The 27,075-nt window shown below is 37.6% G+C and overlaps 2 protein-coding genes across 3 annotated transcripts; one reads left to right on the top strand and one right to left on the bottom strand.

The window, feature by feature from the left end:
* The first annotated feature begins 37 nt into the window (after positions 1–37).
* On the top strand, positions 38–16,021 carry nlrc3 (NLR family, CARD domain containing 3). The gene is made up of 19 exons (XM_065258770.2): positions 38–482; positions 5,477–5,655; positions 5,767–6,027; positions 6,118–7,939; positions 8,215–8,301; positions 8,404–8,487; positions 8,815–8,898; positions 9,975–10,058; positions 10,142–10,225; positions 10,376–10,459; positions 10,734–10,817; positions 10,902–10,985; positions 11,097–11,180; positions 11,380–11,463; positions 11,572–11,655; positions 11,744–11,827; positions 15,274–15,357; positions 15,445–15,528; positions 15,759–16,021. Exons 2-19 carry the CDS (start codon positions 5,565–5,567, stop codon positions 15,847–15,849), a joined length of 3,444 nt encoding a protein of 1,147 aa, XP_065114842.1. The 5' UTR covers positions 38–482; positions 5,477–5,564; the 3' UTR covers positions 15,850–16,021.
* A 140-nt stretch (positions 16,022–16,161) lies between these two features.
* On the bottom strand, positions 16,162–27,003 carry cluap1 (clusterin associated protein 1). Of its 2 annotated transcripts, XM_065258774.1 has the most exons (13): positions 26,945–27,003; positions 26,620–26,681; positions 26,304–26,415; positions 26,111–26,195; positions 25,781–25,957; positions 25,500–25,679; positions 22,948–23,081; positions 22,728–22,869; positions 22,502–22,574; positions 16,968–17,078; positions 16,781–16,833; positions 16,524–16,550; positions 16,162–16,402 (listed from the first exon to the last, which is right to left on the bottom strand). In XM_065258774.1, the coding sequence occupies exons 2-13, from the start codon at positions 26,639–26,641 to the stop codon at positions 16,220–16,222; spliced, it is 1,299 nt and encodes a 432-aa protein (XP_065114846.1). In that variant the 5' UTR covers positions 26,642–26,681; positions 26,945–27,003; the 3' UTR covers positions 16,162–16,219. The 2 variants fall into 2 exon arrangements, with proteins under 2 accessions (XP_065114846.1, XP_065114847.1); XM_065258775.1 differs by lacking the exon at positions 16,524–16,550.
* Positions 27,004–27,075: the final 72 nt, after the last annotated feature.

The following is a 27,075-nucleotide window of genomic DNA, read 5'->3' on the forward strand; positions in this document are numbered from 1 at the left end:
TTGCACTTCCTGTCCTGTTTCTATCAGAGTGCATCTTCTTAAGATATTGTCTTTGTTTATTATCAATTCCCATTTCATTTATTGCACACATTTGTTCATTTGTATTCATTGGGTGCACCTTAATGTATGTATGTGTCAATATGTACTTTTGCTTTGTATGAAGCAAACCTGTGGACATGCGTGTGTGTGCGTGCGTGCATGTGTGTGCGTGTGTGGTTTTGTTCACACAGTGACAGCATGCCAGAGATGATGCTAGATTTTAAAAAGTGCATCTGTGGCCAACAGCACAGGAAGTGATGGAGGTGTGACAGGAAGAAAAGAAAGAGAGGGAAAGACAGACAGACAGACAGACAAAGACCGAAAGTGTCTTATGAAGTGGGGTAAAGAGGAGCTGTAGGTTTTCAGTGACGGTGTAATGGTGCTGTAATCCAAACATCACATCTGTACAGACCAGCGGCCTGCTGAAAGAGATTCGATTAATCGTGAGTGATCTCCTCTGTGTTTTTTGTGTTCACTAGCTGTCTTGAGGAGCGTGTCTGAACATAACAATGTGACTTGAGTATCATGTAAGGTCTGAAATGTTGAAATTGCAAGGGGAAGTGTTTATGTTGCATTATTTTCTGATTAAATTCAATGCACATACTGTTTTGGTGACATTTAAAGGGATAGTTCAGCCAAAAAATTTTTTTTTAATTTTCATGTTGTTCTAATCCTGCATAAATTTCTTTTTTCTGATGAACACAAAAGAAGATATTTTGATAAATGATGGTGAGACCCCAGCTGATTTGACTTCCATCGTATTTGTTTTTCCTACTATGAAAGTCAATATTCATTTATCAAAATATCTTCTCTGGTGTTCATCAAAAAGGAGGATGAGAAAATGATGACAGAATTTTAATTTTTGGGTAAACTATATGCCCTCCATTTTGCTTTTCAGCTGACATGACTCCATAATTTGTTTAATCTGATCCAAATTAGCCCAAAATTATAACTAAATGATCTTACAATCTTCTAAAAACACATCTTAAGTTAAAATGGTGTCACCTATCATGCTGTCAAATATTGCAAAAAAACTTTATGCTTTGTTTTAAAGTTTTGTTTTATGCTTGTCATAAAAGCTTCTCAAAGGTTTTAATAAAGATCGCTGCTTATTTGGTGTGTGCCAAAAACATGCACACTAACAAAGGCTTCATTGGTTGTTTTAACTCATGGTTGGGTCAAATATGGACACAAGCAACCCTTGGTGAACAATTACTTAACCAACTTGGGTTAATATGATCCAGTGGTTGGAGCGCTTTGTTTGAGAAACACACAATGCAGTTATAATATACCATAAAACCATATATTATGCACATGATGGGATCTCATACAATGCAAACAGGATTTTTCAAGAAGCTGATGTATAATTTTATTTGATATCAATGAATCTGGTATAGTGGAATAATGAAGTAAAGTAAATGTAATGGTACATACATGTTTTTGCTAAAGAGTCTGGGAAAAATGTTAAATACATATGTTTGAGTTGATTTGTGGATATTGTTTTAAAAGATTAATTTTTGCATTTGGTAATTTTTTCTTGCAGCTCAGTTTTAACAATATCAGAAAAAAGGTACAAAAGTTGTCACTGTGGTGGTTTATTTATTTAAAAAGTACACTTTTGTACCTCAAAGGTACATATTTGATCCTCTAGAGGTACATGCAGTATCTCTACCAAATAGTACATATTAGGACTGTTTTAAAAGGTACCGTGACAAATGTAGGACATTGCATTAGCAGTGCAAAAGGTTATGGGTTTAATTTTAGGCAGCACTCATACTGATACAACGGATACCTTAAAATGCATTGTGAGTCACTTTAGATAAAAGTGTCTGCCAGATGCATAATTGGAAATAGATTGGAGGATTGGATATTTGTGTATGTGGTTTTGTTTATGCTGAATGTTGAACAGGCTAAACAGAAAGATGTTTTCACTGCACATAAAGACCGCAGTCAGTGACTCAAATATATTTACTTAAATAGTTTGGGCAAATTATTGTCTCGACTAATCTGATTGTCCTGTAATCAGCAGAAATGCAGAAGTTAATCGAGATGACTTCATTTGAGAAGAGGATTTGCGTGTATTATTTACACAGAGTGAGAAAGGACAAATTGATGTGAAAGGAGTTTTTAAACTGCGTGTCAAACCCCACAATAAGGTCGCTATATTGTTGTGGTAAATGACACACAAAAAAACTGTTTAACCAGTTAATGATTTTGATATTATATACCATTATATGTTCATAACAAATTATTATTAATATTATTATATTAAATTCCAAATTATATTTAGAAATTTCTATTAAACTTTTAATTTATATACATGTATATGTATATATATGTATATGTATATATATGTGTATATATATATATATATATATATATATATATATATATATATGTATATGTATATGTATATATATATATATGTATGTATATGTATATATATATATATATATACATATATAATAATATATATATATATATGTATATGTATATATGTGTATATATATATATATATATATATATATATATATATATGTATATGTGTATATATATGTATATATATATATGTATATATGTATATATACATATATATGTATATATATACGTATATATATATATATATATTATTAATAAAATTACAAGGAAAAACTACTCAATTATAAAGAGGTAAAATGGGTTTTTCTCATATAAAAATATATTGGTGGGTCCCGGTATAGATTATTCCTGTTTGAGTGGGTCACAAAATGAAATGTTTGGGAACAACTGAAATCGAGGACATCTTAGAAAAAGAGGGGAACAGAAGATTGAATTATAGAAAACAGTAAACACGTTTTTTTTATGTTTTATTTATATTATGCTAATTATTAATTATGATAGACTATTGATATGAGTTATTAGTAGGTGAGGTATCTATGAGCCTTTTTATGAGTCTATTTTTGAATATCCGTAATTATCCAATACACCCTAAAATGCTTGGTTATTTTCAACCAAGCGTTGAGTCAAAAAGGGACTAACCCTGCCTTTGGGTAAAATTAACTCAAACATTGCTTATATTTGACCCAACAATGGGTTAAAATTGCAACTCAGTGGGTTGGGTTTGTCCCTTTTTGATCCAACGCTGAGTTGAAAATAACCTAGAGTGGGATATTTCTGAGCACCCCGCAAGCAATTTTGGCCAAAAGAAAGCCAAATTTGGGTTGTCATTGAAGATCTAAGAATAGACGATGCGTAGACAATGTAGAAAGAGAAATGAAAGCAAACACTTTGAACACCCGTTGGCTTTGCTTCCATGATGGAATATCGTACATCTCATAGGTCTTTTGCCTAAAACGGCATTCAAGGTTATTTAGGGGTGGAAGTTGATTGCTCATAACTGGTCTATTGAGTCTCAGTTATAATATCCAGACAACGCATTCATATCTTCTAGTTTTTTTTTGTTTGCTCTTTGTTTCTGCACATGTGGTGATGAACATCTGTGAAGATCTGCTGACTCTTCTGTTTCTGGTAGCTTGTCGACCTTTTCTGGGTTAATTTTTTTACGTGTGCATATATGTCTGTCTGGGACGTCTTTCATGTTGTAACCATAGGAACCCAGCATTTGTTGGCGTATGTGGGTAATGAGGTTCAATGATGTCACGTCCGAGTTCATATCTGTTTCTTTAGAACTGATGTGTGCTGGAATATTTAAACCAGACAGCATGCCTACAGCCAAATCAAGTGCGTACAAAGTGCACAATGCCAAGTATGTCGAGACCACAGTCGCCATTACAATGGAGCTTTCAGTGCACGTTAAAACATTAGACATCGAGTACGAGAAATGATTTATAATGCATATCTGAACATGTGGTATTGAAAGCCAATTAATCATTTGCATATAGATCAGTAACAGGATCAGTTATGCTGTAAATTACTAAGAACTGATTTCCATCTTCAAAAGAGGTGTCATATGTTATCAACATTAGACAAACCACATATAAATGATATCATATCAACATATATTTTTATGTAACTTTAATTTAACAAATTATTTTAACTCCATACACCGCTGGTCCCCTTTGCATAGAAGTCACCGTCATGTTTCTACAGTAGCCATTAATGGACAAACTGTTCTACACTACCTCAGAGTCCACACTTTGATGACATCATGTAGTGCAGACCTTAGGGACCCTTGACGTGAGTCCACAAGTGTGCACCGGAGCATCATGCCGGAAATAGGAAGAAGTGAAGTGGTGTGAACTCCTCCCATCCATTGTCTGATTGCTCTTTCGCAAGGGCTTCTGGGTTGGTAAAGTGTGTGGCCCTGTCCCAAATGGCGCACTTCATGTGGACTTTTGGTCTCGTGGCCTTAAATTGCGCATGCTCGCTTAGTCTACGTGTCCGTAGGTTGTCCCATCTGTCATTTTTACGCTCCGAAGTGTGCTCATCAGCGCCCCCTTTGCACCCAGGCTTTGCGCACTTTACCAACCCAGAAGTCCTTGCGAAAGAGCATTCAGACGCCGGAAGAGGGAGTACACACTCTTCCTATTTCCGGCATGACGCTTAAGTCTGTCCCAAAATATGACTCCGGTGCGCCCTCGTGGATTCACGTCAAGGGTCCCTAAGGTCTGCACTACATGATGTCATCAAAGTGTGGACTCTGAGGAGGTCTGCAAGTACGGAGTGTGCCATTTGGGACAGGGCCTATGGATCCTGCAGAAGTGCGGGCTTTGTCGAAGGCCGCATTAAGGGTGCAGATGGGACACCCTACAGACTCGTAGACTAAGCAAGCACGCACAATTTAAGGCTACGAGACCGAAAGTCCACATGAAGTGCGCCGTTTGGGATAGGACCTCAGACGACATGTTTGTCATGTGGCGGCTACCATGGCCCTGTCCCAAATGGCACACTCCGGACTTGTGGTCCTCCTCAGAGTCCACACTTTGATGAAATCATAGAGTGAAGACTTTAGGGACCCTTGATGTGAGTCCACGTAGATGCACCTGAGTCGTATTTTGGGACAGACTCGAGCGTCACGCCGGAAATAGGAAGAGAAGTCGCCCGTCAGTGTGAACTCCTCCCTTCTGTTTTCTGATTGGTCTGTTTCCTCTTTCACAAGGATTTCTGGGTTGGTAAAGTGCACAAAGCCTGCTACATTGCGGGCTTCGCCAGAGACCGCATCAAGGGGGCAGAAGGGGCACTGTTGAGCACACTTTAAAGCATAAAAATGACAAATGGGACACCTTACGGACTCGTAGACTAAGTGAGCACACGCAATTTAAGGCCACGAGACCAAAAGTCCATATGAAGTGCGCCATTTGGGACAGGGTCCATATGCGTTTTAAAATTGGGGGGTGAGCTGTTGGTTGCAATATCATAATACCACCACTAAATGCCGCATTTGTGCCAGAAATTTGTGCTTTTGGTTTTGGTCGCTTTAAGGTTTTTTGTTTTTCAGCATTGCAAAAAAATGGATCCAACGACTTAATCACACTGATGCTCTGATAGCACACACAGCTGTATGCACTTTCCTGGCATGCTCTGGGATGGACAGACATTCCCATATTCCCTGGCAGGAATGCTGCTACATGGATCTGAAGTCCAATGCAAAGCAAGATTCGAGCAAAAAAATGGAAGGTAAACTTGCAGCCACTAAACATTAAATAAATGTAATGGTTTGCTTTTGGGGACCCTGTTGGGCATATCAAAATGCATTTTACATTTTTATGCAATGTGTTTTGTCTCCAGATCCTGGTTGGTTACACAGACACCGGATATTGCTGCAGCGCTTTCTATCCACCTCCATCTTGGTTAATGTAGTCCGTCACCTGAGAAAAGAAGATAAGCTCAGAGTTCAGGAGGCGGAGCTTATCCAGGAGACAGGGTCCCTGAAAGAAAAAGTGCATTTATTGGTCGAGGTTCTGTCTGGCACTGATCCCGAAGGTGTTGCCCTTCAGATATATCTTCAAAGTTTTCATCCTACTGAATATAATCTTATATGTGTACATGGTAAGTATTTGTAAAGGGACGTTCAAGCTGATACAGTTTTTACTAAAATGAGTCATTTTAGTTAAGAGTTGTTCATTTCTCTTTCTGCAGATGCTGTGGTTCGGCAGCATAAAGATGCTCTCCTTCAGCGACTTCCAGAAGAAAATGATCATTCCTACAACCAAGCTATTGAAAACTCACACACTTCTGCTGTTCTTCTCATAGACTGCGTGTCTGATCTACAGCTTCGAGAGCACGACTTCGTACAGGTGTCTGTCAACAGAGGGGCGGGGCCTCTTCATGGCCGAGGACTGGGATTGGACAAGCTGATTGCACCTCTGACGAGGGTCATCACCGCCCCTCGTGTGACATTGACTGTGGGTGTGGCCGGTAGCGGGAAAAGCCGACTGGTCCATCGTTTTGTCCGCCTATGGAGTGGTGGGCAGATTTATCCGGAGTTCAGTCTCGCAATTCCTATTGCGTGCTGGGAGTTAAGCAGTTTCGATCGCTTATCAATCGAAAGGTTGCTGCGAATGTTTGTTCCCTACGAGAACGTGGATGCAATTATTTCTAATGAAGCCTGCAAAGTTTTGCTCATTTTTGACGGACTGGAAGAGTTTCGCCAGCCACTTGATTTCACAGACGCTCCGCCCACTAACGATCCTCGTCGGGATGTTCCTGTATCGGACCTTATTACGAATATCGTTCGAGGTAACCTGTTGCCAGGGGCGGCACTTTGGCTGTTGTCAAGACCTGGTGTTGGTGCGAAAGTGCCAGCGGGATTGGTCGATCGTGTGACGGAGATCCCGCCTCTATCACAAGCACAAATAAAGGATTATATCAATCACTGTAATACGAACACTCTGGATGCGTACTCCTTACCATCCGAAAACTCAACATCGAGAACACCGAGTCAAAGCGATTCGCACACGTACATACCTGAGGACGTCTCATCTCGGGTGTGGGCTTATCTGAACTCCCAGAAAGCATTGCTTATTTTGTGTTCTGTGCCTGCTGTGTGCCACATTATCATTACAACGTTGTCTCGCATCTTGAAGGTTTCTGATGTGGACACAACGTCCCTTCCTCGAACTCTAACAGAAGTCTACGCCCACTACTGTTGGCCACACCTCTCCAATTCAGACTCAGCCGGTGGAGGCGTAAGAAAGCCGCTGAGCACTCTGGGACGTTTGGCGTTTTATAGCTTGTTGCGTCGACGGCACACATTTAGCGACAATGAATTGCGAACTTACGGTGTTGACGCACCGCCCCACGTTGGGACTCTTGGCTTCCGAATTCTTCAGCGTAAACTTAGCTGGTCATCAGACGGTTTGGTGTGGCAATTCACGCACACGTCTGTGCAGGAATTCCTGGGTGCTTTGTTTTACTACAATTCATCAAGGCGTGGAATGTTTGATCTGTTCTCAGAAAGCAGCGTTTCGTGGCCTCGAATTGGTTTTCACAGCCACTACCGTGCTGCGCTGCAAAAAACCAACCAATCGGATGCTGCAGCCCAAGGAAACCTCGACCTGTTCATGCGGTTCCTCTCAGGACTGCTGGCTCCGACGATAAGCACTTTGATTGGTGGTGCGTTGGGTGTTGGCCGTGAGGAGCAGGTGAACCAACGTAACACGGCGACAACCTTGCTTCAGAATACGGTGGCGGCAACGGGAGGTGACGCCGTCAGCATGCGAAGCGTCACTATGGTTACATGTCTGGCAGAGTTGCAGCATGGGGAGTGGCTAAGGTCTGTGGAGGAGGATCTTATCAGCTGCAGCCTACGGGGAAAGCTGAAGGGTGGAGTTTGTGCGGTGCTTGCATACTTGTTGCAGGTATCAGAAGCATGTACAGAGGAGACACAATTGACAAACTGTTTGGATTCAACATCTCTGAAAAGACTCCTCCCCCAACTTTTGTACTGCAGTAAGCTGAGGTAAAACACCAATTTTTTTTAAAGTGTGTAATTACCCCAGTAGTATCATTAAACAGAATTGAAAATTTCTGGGATCACAGCCAAAAGTTACATTGTTGTTGCTCGAGTACGTTGGGCTGGTTGGGATTCTTATACAAAAAAAACAATCAGTGTTTTGAAAGCACCACAAAACAGTTGTTTACATATATGCACTGATACTATATCCATCTAATAAGATTGGCTTTTACCTGTGGTACCTTTATCTGTGGTATGTTGACCGTTTATGGTTATTACAGAATGGAAAACAATGTATTGAAAGAAGATGCAATGGAGTTGTTGGGAAGTCTTCTGAGCGCCAAAGAGTGTCATATTCAGACCCTCAAGTATATACTCACACACAAACCCATTTTTATACCCATTGATATACTGTATATTAATGATATTTACCTTCTTTACACCCCCTTCATCTCTTCTGTCTTTTGTAGTTTGGCTGAAAACTCGATCAGCAGTAAAGGGGTCAAACCTCTCAGTCGAGCTCTGCTTGTCAACCGGACGCTTACAGTTCTGGAGTCAGTCACTATTTTTACTATTTTAACACCAGCAGGTTTATTATCTGCAGATGCTATATACTATACAATTACAAACATGTTGAAAATATAACACAATGAATATCCATTCCCTGAGTCTTTAACCGTTATCGATTTATATAGAGCAATAGCAGACAGCAGACGACTCCACACCAGATCCACACCGGAGCTGCTGACTTCAAGATCCGGTGCGGATCCGGCCTGGAGTCGTCTGCTTTCTAGGCAGATTTTATAATCTAAATCAAGTGTTTATTTATTACAAGCATTTGTTTGTTTATAAATATATATAACTGACCTCTTTTCTTGTAGTCTCCGTGGCAACAATATTGGCGCAAAAGGAGCGAAGACATTGTGTGAAGCTTTAAAAATTAACCAGTTTTTGGTTTCAGTCAAGTGAGTTTCAACATTTTTCAAACAGAATTCAAACATTTACACTGAAAAGTATTAAGATATGTAAAGTATGTTGATGAGCAGTATTTAAATTACAAAATGTACAGTATGGAAACTGTAATGTTTAAACACGTACAGAATTTAAACATTAAAGTATTCAAATGTATACAGTACAGTATGTGTACAGAATGGAAACTGTAAAGTTTTTAAACACATACAGAATTGAAACCGTAAAGTTTTAAAACACATACAGAATTGAAACCGTAAAGTTTTTAAACACATACAGAATTGAAAATGTACAGTTTTTAAACACATACAGAATTGAAACCGTAAAGTTTTTAAACACATACAAAATTGAAACCATAAAGTTTATAAACAAATACAGAATTGAAACCGTAAAGTGTTTAAACACATACAGAATTGAAACCGTAAAGTTTTTAAACACATACAGAATTGAAAATGTAAAGTTTTTAAACATATACAGAATTTTAACAGTAACGTTTTTAAACACATACAAAATTGAAACCATAAAGTTTTTAAACACGTACAGAATTGAAAATGTAAAGTTTGTAAATATATACAGAATTGAAACGGTTAAGTTTTTAATTACATACAGAATTGAAACTGTAAAGTTTTTTAAAATGCATACAGAATTAAAACCCTAAAGTTTTTAAACATACAGAATTGAAAATGTAAAGTTTTTAAACATATATAGAATTCAAAAAGTAAAGTTTTTTAACATACAGTATACAGAATTAAAACCGTAAAGTTTTTAAACATACAGAATTGAAAATGTAAAGTTTTTAAACACATACAGAATTGAAAATGTAAAGTTTTTAAACACATACAGAATTGAAACTGTAAAGTTTTTAAGCATATGCAGAATTAAAACTGTAAACTTTTTAAACATACAGTATACAAATCAAAACCGTAAAGTTTTTAAACACATACAGAATTGAAACAGTAAAGAATTTACATTGAATCGAAAAGTATGAACAACCAACAACAATGTTTAATTTGATTGTGTTATGATATGTGTGTTTTGGTGTGTGACTGGCTTTGCATGCATTTTTGTCTAGCCTGCAAAGTAACCACATAGAGGATGAAGGTGCTCGCGCTCTGGCAGACGTTCTTCAATCAAACCGAAAGCTCACCATGCTAAAGTGAGTCTGTGCGTGCGTGTATGTGCATTATCTGTGTCATAAACACGGGTGTCTTCCTAAACAGAAACCTTTATATTTTGCAGTATTCAGAAGAACAGTATCGGTCCAGATGGAGTGAAAAGAATTGCAGAGGCACTTGTGAAGAATCAAACTCTACAAGATCTGAAGTGAGAGGAGTGTGTGTGTGTGTGTGTGTGTGCGTGCGTGCGTGTGTGTCACAGACAGATTAAACTATTAAAAACCAGTCCTCCTAATTTTATGCTGATAACCATTACTTTTATTAAGTTATATGTGCGTGTTTTTGATTGTATTGACAGTTTGTCCAGTAATCAGATCGGTGATTCAGGAATGGTGGTCTTGGCTCAAGCTCTTAAGGTCAACCACATTCTCCACACACTCAGGTAATTAGGATTTTAAGTAAAGATCAATTTCTAGATATGTTGTACATTTCCTACGGTAAATATATCAAATATTAGGCCATTATATAATATTATATTATAGGCCAAATATTGTCCTATCCTAATAAACCACACATCAATAGAAAGCTTATTTATTCAGCTTTCAGATGATGTATGAATCTCAATTTCACTAAATTGACCGTTATGACTGGTTTTGTGGTCTAGGGTCATATATGAGGTTTAATGATGTCAGAATGTCTTTTTAAATGTCTTGCAGTCTTCAGAGCAGCTCAGTTAGTGATCGAGGGATCAAAGCTCTCTCACTCGCACTCCAATCCAACCGAGCCCTCAGCTGTCTGAAGTATGTCCATGTCTGCATTTAATGTCAATATGTTCAATACCTCATATTTTACATGCATGAGCTGAAATGCTTTTTGTGTGGCAGTCTGAGGGAGAACTCCATTGGAGTTGCTGGTGCCAAAGACATCGCCAAAGCCTTGAAATTCAACAGCTGTCTCAGAGAACTCGAGTGAGTGATGCAAACACATAGCATTTCATGTTATACGTTGTATATTATGTGTGTTATTCTTACCACATTTCTATATGCCTTTCTCTCTTTCTGGGTGTGTGTTTGTTAAAGTCTGACTGCTAATCTTCTTCATGATGAGGGAGTGACGGCCATCGCTGAAGCCATGAAGCTGAACAGAGCCATCACATCATTACAGTGAGTAAAACACACATTCACCTTTGAAACACAAACGACACTGAGGCAGAATAATAATAAAACAATGACTGTAATAGTTGAGATGTGATGTAATCAGGTCAGGAAGTGATGTCATTCTTTCTATTACACTGACTTGGAGGGTGTTTAGGTGAGAAACGAGTACAATAACTTGCTTAAATTGTGTGTGTGTGTGTTATAGTTTACAGTGGAACTTCATTAAAGTCGGAGCGGCGAAAGCCCTGTCAGAGTCTCTCAAGAGCAACAGTTGCATTCAACTGCTGGAGTAAGATCATCTTCATCCTCATTCATGAACCTCATGTAGATTCATGTGAATCTTCTGTTCTGTATAATCATCATTCATTATCACTGATATCTGTGCATGTGTGTTTAGTCTACAGGAAAACGCTCTGGGTGATAATGGTGTTATTTCTCTGGCCTCTGCTTTGAAGACAAACTCTTCTCTCAATGTGCTTTAGTGAGTCTGATTTGAGCTTGGATCGTGACTTCAAGTCTGAACATTTGCTAAATCTCAGTCTGACCTTGTGTGTATTGATTGTGTTTAGTCTTCAGGGTGTATCGGCGTGCAAAGCAGGGGCTAAGGCGCTGGCCGAAGCTCTGATGGTCAATGAAACCCTACACACGTTAGAGTAAGTATGTTTTTTATACATGCATAAGTCATTTATACATAATGTAAAGACAATAAAATCTTCATACTGTATCTTTAAAGTAGGGATGCACCGATACCGATACTGGTATCGGGTATCGGCCTCGATACCACATTTTCTAAAGTACTTGTACTCGTTAAAAGTCCCCCGATACCTGGAATCGATACCACAGTCTGAGAAATGTCTATGTTTGAGCGGCGTGTAAGGGGTTAATGCCTCTTGTGTTGTCCAAAGAGGCAGAGTTTACAACAAACTGGAAAACTAGTCCTTTGTTTTTTTGTTAAATTATATGACTAAAGCTGTTACCTGTAAATTTAAATCATGGTTTTTTATTAAGTACTCGGTATCGGTATCGGCAAGTACTGAAATGCAAGTACTTGTACTCGTACTCGTATTCCAAAAAAGTGGTATCGGTGCATCCCTACTTTAAAGGGCACATATTATGCCCATTTTTACAAGATGTCAATTCAAGTGTTTTGTCTGATCGGATAACTATCTGATTCATTAACATTCAGCCACATAAATGCATCTTGGCAAAACAGATATCAATCTGCTCTTCTATTCTTTTTCATGAATTTTTCTTGTTTATGAAGGTAATTTAGTGCCTTAAAGATTTGCATGCGCAGGATAAAATTTGTAAGAATGTACTTAACATTGCAAGCGTAAAATAAATTTGCATGTGCAAAAACAGTTTTGTAAAGGTGTAAATCATGTTGCAAGCGTAAGAAAACAAGTTTTGCAACATACTACTGTTAATCGTAAGTGTAATTCATGTCTTGTAAAACTGAAACTTCATATTTACACTAAATAAGTATGAACTGTAGCTGACCTCAGTTTTTCTGTGCTTGTGTGTAGCACCAAATACTCCATCCTAGTCTATATACTTAATACATAAACCTTTAAGCTGGCTGACATGTGTTGATTCAGAATTTTAAGCAGGTGTTTTGTAATATTAAGTAAGGGATAATTTAGACGCAGCTGGTAGTTATCGGGAAATAAGCCCCGACAGTGTGATCAGGACCCGACGCGAAGCGTAGCCGCTTATTACACGGCTACTTGCCACATAAGAAAAAAAACTGAACATGAATAGGAATTTGAAACATTTTATTTGCATATTTGTTTTAAATTAACATTTTTATCCTTCCGCGAAACTTTGCAGATGCATAAAATGATCGTAATACCTTATTAAGATCATCTGCTTCATACTTGTCTGTCTCCATTTTTTTCTGTCTTTGAGAAGTTTTAATGCCCATTCTGTATTTTTTGTGTGTTGGCTTCGTAGCTGTCATGCTCTATTTTGTCAAGTTCAGTCTCAGTAAGCTCCCTCTTGTCGTTGTTCGTTCTTCTATCCACTGTTTAATATTTTGTTCTTTCCGTACATGTTAAAATTAATGTCAAAATCCATTCTTAATTGTGATTGTCCAGTGTTTGTCACAAGATGGCGCCAAACAATAATCTTTATTGGCGCGGAGCGATTTTAATCGTACAAGTAGTACCGGCTATGCGTTATTACTTTGGAGCGGTTATTATTTGAAAAGAACGAACCTGCAAATGTCTCAACTGACCAATCAGAATCAAGCATTCCAGAGAGCCGTGTAATAATATATAATAATGTAATATATATAAATATAAGAATATATATAAAATATATAAAAGTGAATTTTAGTTATGTAGCGTTTTTAACAATTGTTCATCATACCAAAGCAGCTTCAAATAAAATAGAAAAAAAAGGGAACGAACAACAAAGCATGACAGTTTTTTAAGTCATTATAGTAGTATTCCTGCAGCCTCGTGGACGATACTGTGAGAACGCCTGGCGTTATATTGAACCAATCAGAATAGAGAAAACAATGAGTCATCAGGAGCCTCATTTCATAGCCCCGCCTTCCCACCCGCGCTTGCAAACTCAAATCAGTGAGAGAATCGTGACAAAACTGCAAGCGCAGAGGGACCAGTAGATGTCGGGTTATTTCAGGAAATAGTTTTCCTCCGTATGCAATAAGTCATTTACAACTGGTTTATTTTACACACAGAGACAGATTCTGTGCGATTAATTCATATTTGCCGTTCAGGAACGTGTGTTTTTCATTGCACACCAATGTTTGCAGACTTGCAATGCTTTTGGCAGTATTTCAGCGCAAAAACCGTGGCAAAAGTGTAAGCGCAGGAAAACTGAGGTCAGCTACAGTTCATACTTATGTAGTGTAAATATGAAGTTTCAGTTTTACAAGACATGAATTACACTTACGATTAACAGTAGTATGTTGCAAAACTTGTTTTCTTACGCTTGCAACTTGATTTACACCTTTACAAAACTGTATTTGCACATGCAAATTTATTTTACGCTTGCAATGTTAAGTACATTCTTACAAATTTTATCCTGCGCATGCAAATCTTTTAGGCGCTAAATTACCTTCATAGTGTATACACTGCAAAAAATTATTTTCAAGAAAAAAAATTCTTAGTATTTTTGTCTTGTTTTCAGTAAAAAAAATTCTTAAATTAAGATGCTTTTTCTTGATGAGCAAAACACTCCAAGAAAATAAGTCTAGTTTTTAGACCAAAAATATCAAATTTTGAATTTTTCTTGAATTTAGTGTTTAAGAAAAATGTTCAAGATTGTTTTTTTTTTTGCTTGTTTTATGTACAAAATAACTTAAATTAGATATTTGTGGTCTAAAAACTATTTTCTTGGGTCATTTTGCTCATCAAGAAAAAGCATCTTAATTTAAGAATTTTTAGATATTTTTACTAAAAACAAGAAAAAAATACTAAGAATTTTTTTTCTTGAAAATCATTTTTGCAGTGTGTAATTCATTTGTGACAAGAGTATGCAGCAAACCAACACAAACCTCAGTTTTTTTATAATTTTATGTATTAAAAATAATACTATATTGCATTTTTTATTTATTACAAATAAATATAAACTGCTATAAAAATATATTTTCACCTCCAGACACTTCCTTAAAAACATTAGAGTGTCTTCTTTAAAACAAAACCGAAATTAGGCTTCTGTTGCCGGTTGCATAAAACTTTAAGACTAGCTTTAAAAGTTAGTCATGAATTTTTTTTTTCAAGACTGATAACTGTTTTAAGTATGTTACATAGAAAGGTAGATCAGTCTAATTTAAATCCAAATAATAAGACTGATTAGCCCATAATAAGACTGATTAACTAATTGCTAGTTAGTCAGAATCATTCTTAAGACGCAGTCTTAACGTCTAGGCTATGTTTATAGCCGGACCAAAAAATGCCAGTGTTAAATTAATTTGAAGGTGTACATCACCTTTTCACTACAAAGGGCTGCACCATTTAAAGGGTTAAGTTTTTTTAGATATTTGTACTTGAAACCAGACAAAAATACTTAGTTAGAAAGAAAATTTTTGATGTGTATGTGAATCTGTATGTTTTTGTGATTGTTGCATTAGTCTTCGTGGAAACTCCATTGGGATGGAAGGAGCCAAAGCGTTTTCCAGCACACTGAAGAAGAACAGGAGCTTGAGAAGTTTAAAGTATGTTTCAAGCATACAGACACTGCATGTCTCTAACAGATCTTTTAACAATTGACATTATAAAGTCTCATGACAATGTGTTTGTAGTCTACAGGAGAATTCTCTAGGAATGGATGGAGCAATATTCATCGCGACGGCCCTTAGAGGAAACCATCAACTCACCTACATCAAGTCAGTGCATATGTGTGTGTGTGTCTGGGTCTACGTGTAAACCACCATCTGTGTGTAAAAGGTTTAACCACAGTTTGTCACAAGATTGTGGGGCATGTGGTAAAGATTTGACACTTTGCCACACCGAGTGTCTCTAAAGATTCATGTTTTTGAGAATGTATCATTGCCGTTGTAGTCGCGAATGTGGTATTTATCTGTGATGTGTGTTAACATGTTTCATTTGTGTTCAGTCTACAGGGTAACGGCATTGGTGAGTCGGGTGCGAAGGTCGTGTCAGATGCTATCAAAGCAGGAGCACCGGAGTGTGTGGTGGACATCTAGCATGATGTTAACTCTCACCATATCATTTGTTTATAATTTTTTACAATTACAATACTTTACAGTTTACAGTCAATTTGTTTGCATTACATTAATGAGAATTTAGCAAGGAGATTGTAGTTATCATAAAAATGCATAAACACTGTAATGCACTTAATTATTTTTTTTATTTGCTTTTATTTTTTGAAGAACATGTATCATCCATTAATGTAAATATTTATTATATTTAATAAAATTGTTTATCATATGACAGTACTGACAGAGATATTACCTCAATAAAAACATTTCTCTCACTTATTAAATGTTTCTAGAAAGTGACAAAACAAGATAAGATTTTATTTACAGGTCATTGAATAATCATGTGAGTCATGTGTTAAAAATCATTATCGCTCTCCTCGAGTATCTGAGGGTGCAGTGATCGGTTTGGTCGTCCAGGTTTGGCGGATGAGCCCTCCAGACTGTCGTTATCTCCATCAAGATCCTCATTTCCTTCCTCCTCATCATCATCCTCACCATCTTCATCATCATCATCCACATCGATCTCGCTGTCCTCCGACTGCAAACCAAAGCAGATTGTGAACGATACACAAACACAGGTCAAGAGGAATTTAAATCCTAACCCTAATCTGTACTTCTACAAACACACAACCCCGTGTACACACACACACACACACCACCTTTTGGATTTGCTCCTCTGCTTTGGGCTTGAAGAATGAGTGCAGAAGTTGAGAAAGAGATTGAATAATGGAGAAATTAAATGAGACAGAAAGGAAAAATAAAAGTCAACAGTCAATGTAGATTCCAAAAGACGTGAAGGATTGTGGAAAGGGAAGCGGAAAATTGAACTGGATCATTGTTTAGACATGTACAATATATTGCATTAGTGTCTCTATTGATCAAATATTACTGTAGGTAAGTCTGTTTGTGTACTCACCTCCTCACTCTCTCCTCCTCTCATACTGCCAACGAATCGGGCACCACCTCGACCTACAGCACATGAATATAAGTATATTAAACAATAAAATAAAGTACCTTTCAGTTTTTCTCATTATTGCAAAGACTACTATGTTTTTAACTTTGGGAATTCAGGTTCAGTGGAGTAATTATAAGTTATGCATCACCTGATAAATGGGCGTGACGTAAGAGGTGTGGCCTGGGATGCTGTCCATCTTCTATATCACTGTCAGATCCTTCATCTTCTGGGATATCCACATCTGAGTCTTCATCTTTTGCTACAGGGAAATAAGACATATGATATTTGACAGATGTCATTTTTTATATTCACTAAAAATAGCGGCACTTTTTGGCAAACACTATTTACACTAGCTCCGCCCACCAAAAGCTAGCTTTTAATGAAACGTCACTGGTTCGAATCCACCTTTTGCTGACCTCGCTCTTCTCACATATCTTATCGAAAAAAAAAAATAACGAAAATGTTGGAAATACAGCACCTAACGGGTGTTTATTAAGAATTAAAGTATTTACTGGGTATGGTTAGGGGTCGATGTATGGAGGGCATTTAATCTCCCAATAGTACAGCAACCATTTAATAATTTTAAATAATATATCATGAAAATCTGATTTTTTTCATGTTAAGTGCTATAATTGGGTCCCCAGTGCTTTTATCAACCTAGAAAATTTAATGCTTTTAATTATTAAAGAGGTTACTAGACAGAAAGAGGACATTGAAAAATACATTGTAAAACAAGAAACACTAATGAAAGAAAAATTGGATGTGGATTTCACTCATATCTGTGACTCTATCAAACACACATTGAAAGAATTTGAAGACAATCTTTTGACCATTAAACTGAAGAAATACAGGAGGGACGCCCACGATTACCAGACGGGCAAGGTGTATAAATGGTTGGCTGAAGAAGAGACCCCACGAGATTCAGCGAGGGGACATCATAGACAACAGTTTGGCTTTACATCGGATAGTGACTTCCCTAGTGACTCCGATTCCTCCCGTAGCATTGATCGCTCCCAAACACGTCAGTTTTCAAAAAACGATCCTTGGAGCAAGGGGAGAAAATCAATGAAAAACAAAATAGGAAACCAAGGAAGACGAGGAGAGGACAAAAGAAACGGATCGGAGATGGGACCAGTGACACGCCAACAGGCCAGAGTCCGGTCGTGAACCTCTCTGACAAGGTACTTACTCCTCAACATTTTGCAGCCCTAAGCAAGGGACTAAGCTTTGTTCCAACAAGCCATACAAACTGTTTTGAGATTAAGACTGATCTGTTCCTTTTCTTTAGAAGGATAAAATTGAGACATATGTTTGGGTCTATGAATGAAAATCAGAGTCTAACTAAACCTAATTTTAAACCTAAAAGTACTTTTGTACCCCATGTTAACCATCCCTCTATCGATACATTTTGTAGAGTTGTTGAAAAAGAGATCTCTGAGAAGTTACAGACAATGCCTTACTCCCATCAGTTAAATTTATGTCAGGATGAAAGAAATGCCATTCAGGAACTGGCTAAAGATACTGATATTATTATTAAACCTGCAGATAAGGGAGGAGCTATTGTAATCCTTAATACAACTGATTATGTAACAGAAGCATATCGTCAATTGAATGACGAAACATTTTATAGGAAGCTAAAGGGTGATCCCACTGTTGATTTTCAAAAAATAATTGGGGAACTGACGACCCAGGCTTTAGAATTAAATTGGATAACCAAAGAGGAATTTAGTTACCTCAATAGACAACATCCGGTTATTCCAGTATTCTATATGCTTCCTAAAATACACAAAAGCTTTATCAAACCTAAGGGTAGACCCATAGTGGCGAGTAATGAGTCCTTGCTGGAGCCATTATCAAACTTTGTGGATTATTTCATTAAACCTTTTGTGAAGGATTTACCTGCTTATGTACAAGATTCCACTGATGTGATAAACAAAATCTCTGAACTCCGGGATCTCCCTTCTAATACTATCTTAGCTACGTTTGATGTCGAAAGCCTGTACACCAATATTTCTCATGAACGAGGTATTACAGCTCTTGAGTATTATTTACAGTATCGTTTAGAGGACACAAATCCTCCTAACACTTTTATCTGTGATTTGGCTGCGCTAATCCTCAGATTAAATTTCTTTGCCTTCCATCAGGGAGAATATTATCTCCAAATTAAAGGTACTAGTATGGGGAGTACTTTTGCACCCAGCTATGCTAACCTGTATGTTGGATTCTTTGAACAACAGTTCATTTTTAATGAGGATAGAAATCCATTTTTCAGTAAAATCATCAGATACTTCAGATATTTAGATGATGTCCTATGTGTTTTTAAAGGGTCTCATGATGAGTTGAATGAATTTACCTCTCACCTGAATGGGATGAGTCCAGATCTTAAATTTACTATGGAATTTGACTCCAAACGTGTAAATTTTTTAGACATGTGGATTAAACTGGAAAATGGGAGATTGACTACAACTCTTTATCGAAAAGAGATTGACCGAAATTCATTTCTTTTGGCTAGTAGCTCACACCCTTACAACCTAAAAAATGGTTTACCTAAGAGCCAATTCTATAGATTGAGACGGATTTGTCATTCGATTGAAGAGTTTGAAGAAAATGCTATAGATATTAAACAAAGATTTTTAGATAGGGGATATTCTACTAAGAGTATTGAAGAGGCTTATAATACTGCCCTCCTTACACCACGTTCACAACTTCTAAAGAAGAGTTTTAAAAAGGAAAAAAAATTCTCTGTGTCTTGCATTACAACTTATACCCCTAGATCTTTTATCATTAAAAACACTATTATGAAGTACTGGCACCTTATAGCTGATGATGATTCTCTTCAAGACAAGTTTAAGGATCCACCTCTATTTGTATCTAGACGGGGCCCTAACCTCCGTAACAAGCTGGTTAGAGCATGTATGAGATCAGTTCCTTCCCAAACACTTTTAGCACCTCTTAGAGATGGGAACTATCCATGTGGTAATTGTGCGCAATGCAATAATACACATAAGACCTGTAATTTTAAACACCCTAGATCCGGCAAGAGTTATGGAGTTAAGGGCTTCATCACATGTAAAACTAAAAATGTTATTTACATTTTGAAATGCCCTTGTGACATGGTATACGTGGGAAAGACCACGCGGTGTTTAAAACAGAGAATTAGTGAACATAAAAGTTCTATCAGACGTGCTGATCCTAATTACCCTGTGGCCTGCCATTTCACTGAGTATGCTCATGCAGTTTCTTCTTTACGTTTCCAGGGAATTGAACAGATTAAATTACCTAGAGGTGGCAACATTGATAAAGTGTTATGTCAAAGGGAATTGTACTGGATTCATACGCTGGACACTTTACATCCCAAAGGTTTAAATGTGGATTTTGATATGAGTGTTATGTTATAGTTGAAGTTGTATATAAAACCAGTTTGAGTCTTGAATACTGCAATTTATGAAGTGTGTTACTGATGTTTGTGCAGTTTTCTTGTACTTATTGAGTGTGTATATATTCTTATATTTTTCTGTATGTTTCTTTCTTTACATTTCTTTTGTGAATTGATGTCTTTTTCACTATGGGGAGATTGTGGTGTTGATTACAGAAGTAAAAACTACAACTCCCAATACTGAACTACAACTCTCCCACATGACTTTCACAGGTGCGGCAATCATTGTTGATTGTCTTGATGTGTCTGAACATGATTAAGCGATGTGCCGCATTTGGTGTTTTGTATACCCTGAAGATGGTCTTTTGACCGAAAGCTTGGTTATTAAAACCTGTTGCTAAGGATTTAAGTGTGCAGACGTCTTTATTTTTATCAACCTAGAAAATGTAAAGAGAGATTAACCCAGTAACTTAGTTTCGCTGCAAGCATGTGAAAAAATAGAAATTTGGCTCCCCTTGTGATGTCAGAAGGGGATCTTATTATAATAATAATGCCCCTTTATCTGCCCCATTTAGTGCAGAAGAGAGAACATAATTGACAGCACAAATGAGTTTCAATTTCAACAAACCACCATTATGGCGAGCAATGTATGCATTTCACCAGCTCATTTGCATTTTAAAGGACACACCCAAAAACGGCACATTTTTGCTCACACCTACAAAGTGGCAATTTTAACATGGTATTATAAATGATCTATATGATATTTTGAGCTAAAACTTCACATATGTACCCTGGGGACACCAAAGATTTATTTGACATCTTAAAAAATTCTTGTGAAATGTCCCCTTTAATAAATATAATCATATACACGTTGGGCTCTATTTTAACGATCTGAAACGCAAGTGCGAAGCGCAACGCGCAAGTGAGTTTGTGGGCGGATCTTTGGCGCTGTTGCTATTTTCCCGGCGTGAGAAATAACTCTTGCGCCGGGCGCAAATCAATAAGGGGTTGGTCTGAAGTAGGTTCATTATTCATAGGTGTGGTTTGGGCGTAACGTCAAATAAACCAATCAGAACGCTAGCCAACATTCCCTTTAAATGCAAGGGCGCAAGTTCCATGGCGGGTTGCTATTATTATGACGGATTTACCAGGCGCACGCCAGGAGCGGTTCACAGCCGAGGAGACCGACGTCCTTGTACGGGGGAATCCCACGCTTGCCAGCATAAATCGGGCACGCCGTGAAACGGGAGGTGGATCTGCCTCAGGACTTGACGCCAGCAGAGGACATCGCTGCGTCCACCCTCACCGCTGAAAGGGTTTGGGGGCTTTGAAATCGGACCCAAGAAACGCAAGCAAGGTCCAACCCCAAAGTACTCTTACAAATCAAGTTCATATACATTAAGGTTTCTTATGAAAACATTTTAACTATTATTTACATAAAATAAACGTTATGAAAATATTTTAATCGTTATTTGCATGAGAATAAATAAAAACTATCACCACAATGCTCACCACTATGATTCCCCTTATCTCGTGTATTAATATTTTTAAGTGTAACAATTTATGATTTGCAAAAATAACTTGCATCTGTGTAGATTAGATAAGCAAAGTGTATGCGCGTTGTGCACGCTATACATTATGGTCAAGCATGCGCCCTTAAAATAGCATAATGAACCACGCGCAACGCGCCACTGACTTTAGACTAGTTTTTTTTTGGTTAGTAGCGCAATTGTTTTTTGAAACTGCAAAATAGCATAACAGATGGTTTGCGCCGCAACACGCCTCCTTTTTGCGCTGAACCGCCCAGGGAGCGCAAGTTCATTCCCTAGTTTGCTGACGTGCATCTGTGGAGGGAAAAACCCCGCTGTGCGCCGGCGCAAAATACGAATGATACATGCGTCACTGACAAAGTCAATTGCGCTGGGTGCAAGATAGGGCCCCTTATGTCAATTACTGCATCCTGCAAATAGTATTTGTCAGTACAGATAGCATTTAATTACTATTTACAATTAATGCAAAGTAATACTTTTATTTATTAAATTAAACTTATTTTCATCTACTGTAAATAGCGTATCTCTAAGAAAATTCTAATATTGTCACTTAGTGTAAAAAGAAAATATTTCTACTATATCGATAGCTATACAAAATAGTTTGGAGACATCCTCAAAGGTATAAATTATGCATATTTATAAGTTTATTATTTTTGAAATTCATGTTTAGGGTATTGTTATATAAGGTTTGGGTTTATATTAAAGCGATATAGCTATGTGGATGTGTTGTGACAGATATGTGTGTGTGTGGTTCACCTCCACTCCTCATGAGTCTCTTCTCCTCCTCTTTTAATTTGTTTTGTCTCATTTTCATTGTCATTTCTGCTTCCTGACAAAAATATAAATAATAGACACAAAGGTTGAACATTGACTTTCATCTTCGTTCACAAAAACTTAGTTGGATAAATGTAATGTTATAATGACTAAGTCCCGAACTCAAGTAGTTTTGAAGCATCTCTGTATTAAACAGTCTTCTCCGTACCTCAAAGCGTTCCTGTTCAGCTCTGTGATAGTCATCCAGCTGTTGCTCCAAGAAGCTGAGGTTACGAAACTTCTCCACATATGTCTGGTACTGTTTCTCCAAGTCCTCCTCGATCTTCTCGTATTCGTCCATAAACGCCGGACTGTACAGCAAACACAGTGTCAGAGAGTTTTTTCTGATATTTTACATGTTTTTGCACAAATCCATTTATGCGTCTTACCGCACGCTCTGTAGCGTTTGTAAACGTTTCTGGTTTCTCTCCAAGTCCTGTTTCTTCTTTTCAATTTTGGCTTCGAGACTCGCCTCATCAGACGACACGTTATTGAGCAGATCTTTGGTCATCTGGATGCTCTCCTGAACAAACACAAAATACAATTCAGTACATAAGACTAGAGCCCGACCGATATGCGTTTTTTCGGGCCGATGCCGATACAGATATAAGGGAGTAAAAAAAGACCGATAACGATATATCGGCCGATATTCTTTATGTGTACATTATAGTTCAGTATATACTACAGTATATTATACTAAAGTACTGTACATAGAATACACTATATACTTTAACATAATATACTATGAATAAATACAATGCAATGCAATGATCACTCACAAATGTGGTGATCACTCACAAATGTGGTGATCCAACACTTATATTGATGTGACAAAGATATGTACTATAGGCAAGAACTTAACAATAAACTTTATTATCCAAAATAAGTTGGATATCAGTGCACTAAACAGTAAACTTGACTTATTATAAATAACTTTAAAACACAAAGAGAACAAAATACATAAAACTTGCATCATTTGCAGTTTTGACGAGAATAACGTTATAAAGAGAAACTTATGAAGTCATTGATTATTAGCTTTACAGTAAGTTGTGTACTTCACAAATTAGCCACTCACAGTTACGAAGACAATGCTTGACGGAGCACATACTAATGTACACTATGTTTAATGTTGTGCACAACGTTTTTATAACACAAACCCAGGGTTCCGTGCAAACTTTAGACTTTAATAAAACTAATGCGTCTTCGCTCCGCCTCTTTTATTTAGCAAGGGTGTAGAGTTGCGCGAGCTTATTGAATCAATTGCTCTGAAATGAGCGTGTTAACTAACAACACAAGCAGCAGTAATCTCATATAGTGTTATATAAGTGCACGGCTGCGCGTAGTTTAAACGTGTAATTTCTCCGTCTCGCGTCATTTCTCCCGCTTGCGTTTTAACTCGCAAGTCGACAAAGAGACGGATTAAAAACACCAAATGTAAGCGGGAATGCGTCTCTCTTGTCCATTTATAATCCAATCGACCAAAGCGCGTCTTAATACCAGGTGTAAAAATGTTGTGAAGAAGACACTGCGTGACTGCAGCCACCTGAACTGAGAGACTGACTGACTGAAGTGAATAGAGTTGTGACGTTCGAACGATCCGATTCTTTTGAACGGCTCATAAACATGAACGATGGGAGCCGAGTCGCGGCTGGAGGGGAGCCGTTCTTTCTGTCGTTCTTTTTTCCTATGCGTGTTTCACAGATGCACACAAATTAGCTGCTCCGCGAGACAGAAGAGTTATATGGGGAGGGGCGCAAAGTTAATTTTACTTATTTGCAAATTGTACTGTAGTTATAGTAGTAATAGTGGACTGTACATAGACATTTCAATTTTATTTATTCTAATTTTATCCACAGTATATCTCTAATACTTTAAATATTTTTTGTTATCTATCAAAATGTTCTTTTGTGACACTGGTCTTGTATAGAATTTTTTCACCAAAAGCTGTTTTGCACAGACATTCATTGCAGCCCACTTTGTTATTGTTCATTTAAGACCTGAAGGGGTTGATGTCCTATTTGCAAAGTTTACAGTAGTAATAGTAGTAATAGTGGACTGTATGTAGACATTTCCATTTTATTTATTCTAATTTGTGTAAGTGTTTGTAGTAAAAGCTGTTTTGCACACAAAATTCATTGCAGCCGGCTTTGTATTGTATTGTATGAATAACATAAGTCAACGTAGCTTTACCCGTACACACACTTTGTACTAAAGGTAAATCCAAAATAGTGATGTCACTGTCTAAGCAGAGGGATGTTGTGCAACCCTATGGAATATAGTCTACACATGACAAATGAGGTAATAATCAATATTTCAGAATAATTCAAACTCAGATATTGGTGTGTGAGTTTTAATTATTTAACTACATATCTCACCTCATCATTCCTCCCAGTGATTATTTCCAGGATAAACTGAGACGCCCCCAAGCAGGCTTCTTAAAACTGACTAAATATTTAAAAAGAGCCAAAAGAGCCGTTCTTTTGAACGGCTCTTTGAAAGGAACGGATCGCCAAGATCCGGTTCCCCTCAAAGAACCATAAATCCCATCACTAGAAGTGAAGGGGGTGGGGGATTGGATGGTGTCACTACAGTGAGTGATCTGGGTCACCATTAGCAACCAGTATGGCGCACTCTGCTGGACAAACAAGTACTTACATCTTTCAAATGCATTTAATGTGTTCTGTAACAAACGTTCATATCGGCGCATATCTGCGGCTTATACGCCGATACAGATATATCTGCGACATGCTCATATCGGCCGATAAAATCGGCAAAACGATAAATCGGTCGGGCTCTACATAAGACCCCAAAAAACCCCATAGCACAATCCACCAAGGATGTGGAAAACAGGATCTCCTTCGAAATTAAAGTACTGGGTTACATCCTAAAGCCTTCTCCACAGACTATTTACTGAAAATGGGTTGTATAAGTTATTTTGTACCGTGACATCTTTCACAGCTGCTCTTATGGCTCTCTCTGTCTCTGTGATTTCTAGAGGTCGGGCGATCGCCGCTGTCCTGTTCTCTCTCAGGTCCTCTTCGTGCCCCAGCAGATCGTACAGTGCCGCTCCCTTCGCTGTGATCTCAGAGCCCAGCTGACGTGCCACCTTCAAATCTGCTATCTGCACACAAATACATACAAAACATCCAATACAACATGTTTATTAGGAGTAACAGAGAAATATACAATATCAATCATGTGGACGAATTATTTTATATCCACCTTTGACCCGAGATCAAACTTGAACTTGCTGTTTTCCTCTTGGCTGGGATCAATGGCGTTCTCTTTGGTCTTCATGGCATTGTAGAGAATGCTGGTGATTTTCAGCATCTCTTTCACAGCGTATCCATCTGCTTGATACAGACGCTTAAGGTTCAGCTTCACGTGAGCCTTAGTCGCCTTCAGAAACACATTTCAACAACTTTCATTATATTCGGATAGCTGTTGCTTCCAAATGTATTATTCTACAGCGTATTGAAATAATGCCACAGATACTATTAACTATTTTAATATATTTATTGATATGATACATAACAATATGATATAATATACCATGAATTGAGCCACAGCCTTGATGAAAAACACCCTGTCTGACTCTGTGTCAATATCACTTGGAATTTCCATCTGAGGTTCGTATCTACGCAAGAATAATCATAGACATACCACATCATCTATATCAGATATAGTGTCCACATAAAAATTTTGTGCAAACTAATCACACAAAGGTTATCAAAGCCTACATCACCTCTTGACAAGCCAGATGAGAATTTCAGCCACTAAAGGAAAGTTTGGAACCCTGAAGTTCTCCATGGAGATGAGACGGGGGTAACCAAGTGCTCTCATCATCTCTGTAAAATCTACATAATCAAACCATAACATAAATATTGAACCAATATTTTATATATTCAAAGTCAACAGGGCAAGTATAAAGTGCACTGTAAAACATTTTAAAGCAGTATTGAATATACGACCATCTTGCATTTTAAGGAACTTGCAGTTAAAAGCAACATTATAACAATGCATTTGTGTTATAGATGAATATAATTAAAAGTCTGGCTTACTTCTGAGATCTCGAAAAGACATGACTGCTGTCCTGACTTTGATCCAGCATACACACTGTCACCTACAAGGTAAGACAATCAAACATGAACATAAAGTGATGCTATTTTATTCCTGATACATCAATTTAAACATACATATTCAGCATAAGGAGATAAATACTGACAAGTACAAAACACGCTATTAGATATAGATGGTTTATCGATGCTTTGCTATCTTCATCATATGCGTTTCAAATGTATGTTCTAGTGTCATTAACAATAAGACAACGTGTTGTTAGAGTATAAATAAGAGAAATAATCAAAAAGTAAACGTGTATTTTCTTGCCTTTAGCACTAGCGTCTCTTGCTGCGTTCGTCACTATGGCAGCGAAACGGGCCTACGGGTACCGAGAAAGCCAAACAACATCGATAAAACAAATCGCGTTTCTTGTGTTTCATGCTGCAAACGTCTTGTAA

This window comes from Paramisgurnus dabryanus, chromosome 22 (assembly GCF_030506205.2).
Source record: "Paramisgurnus dabryanus chromosome 22, PD_genome_1.1, whole genome shotgun sequence".
Lineage (NCBI taxonomy): Eukaryota > Metazoa > Chordata > Actinopteri > Cypriniformes > Cobitidae > Paramisgurnus > Paramisgurnus dabryanus.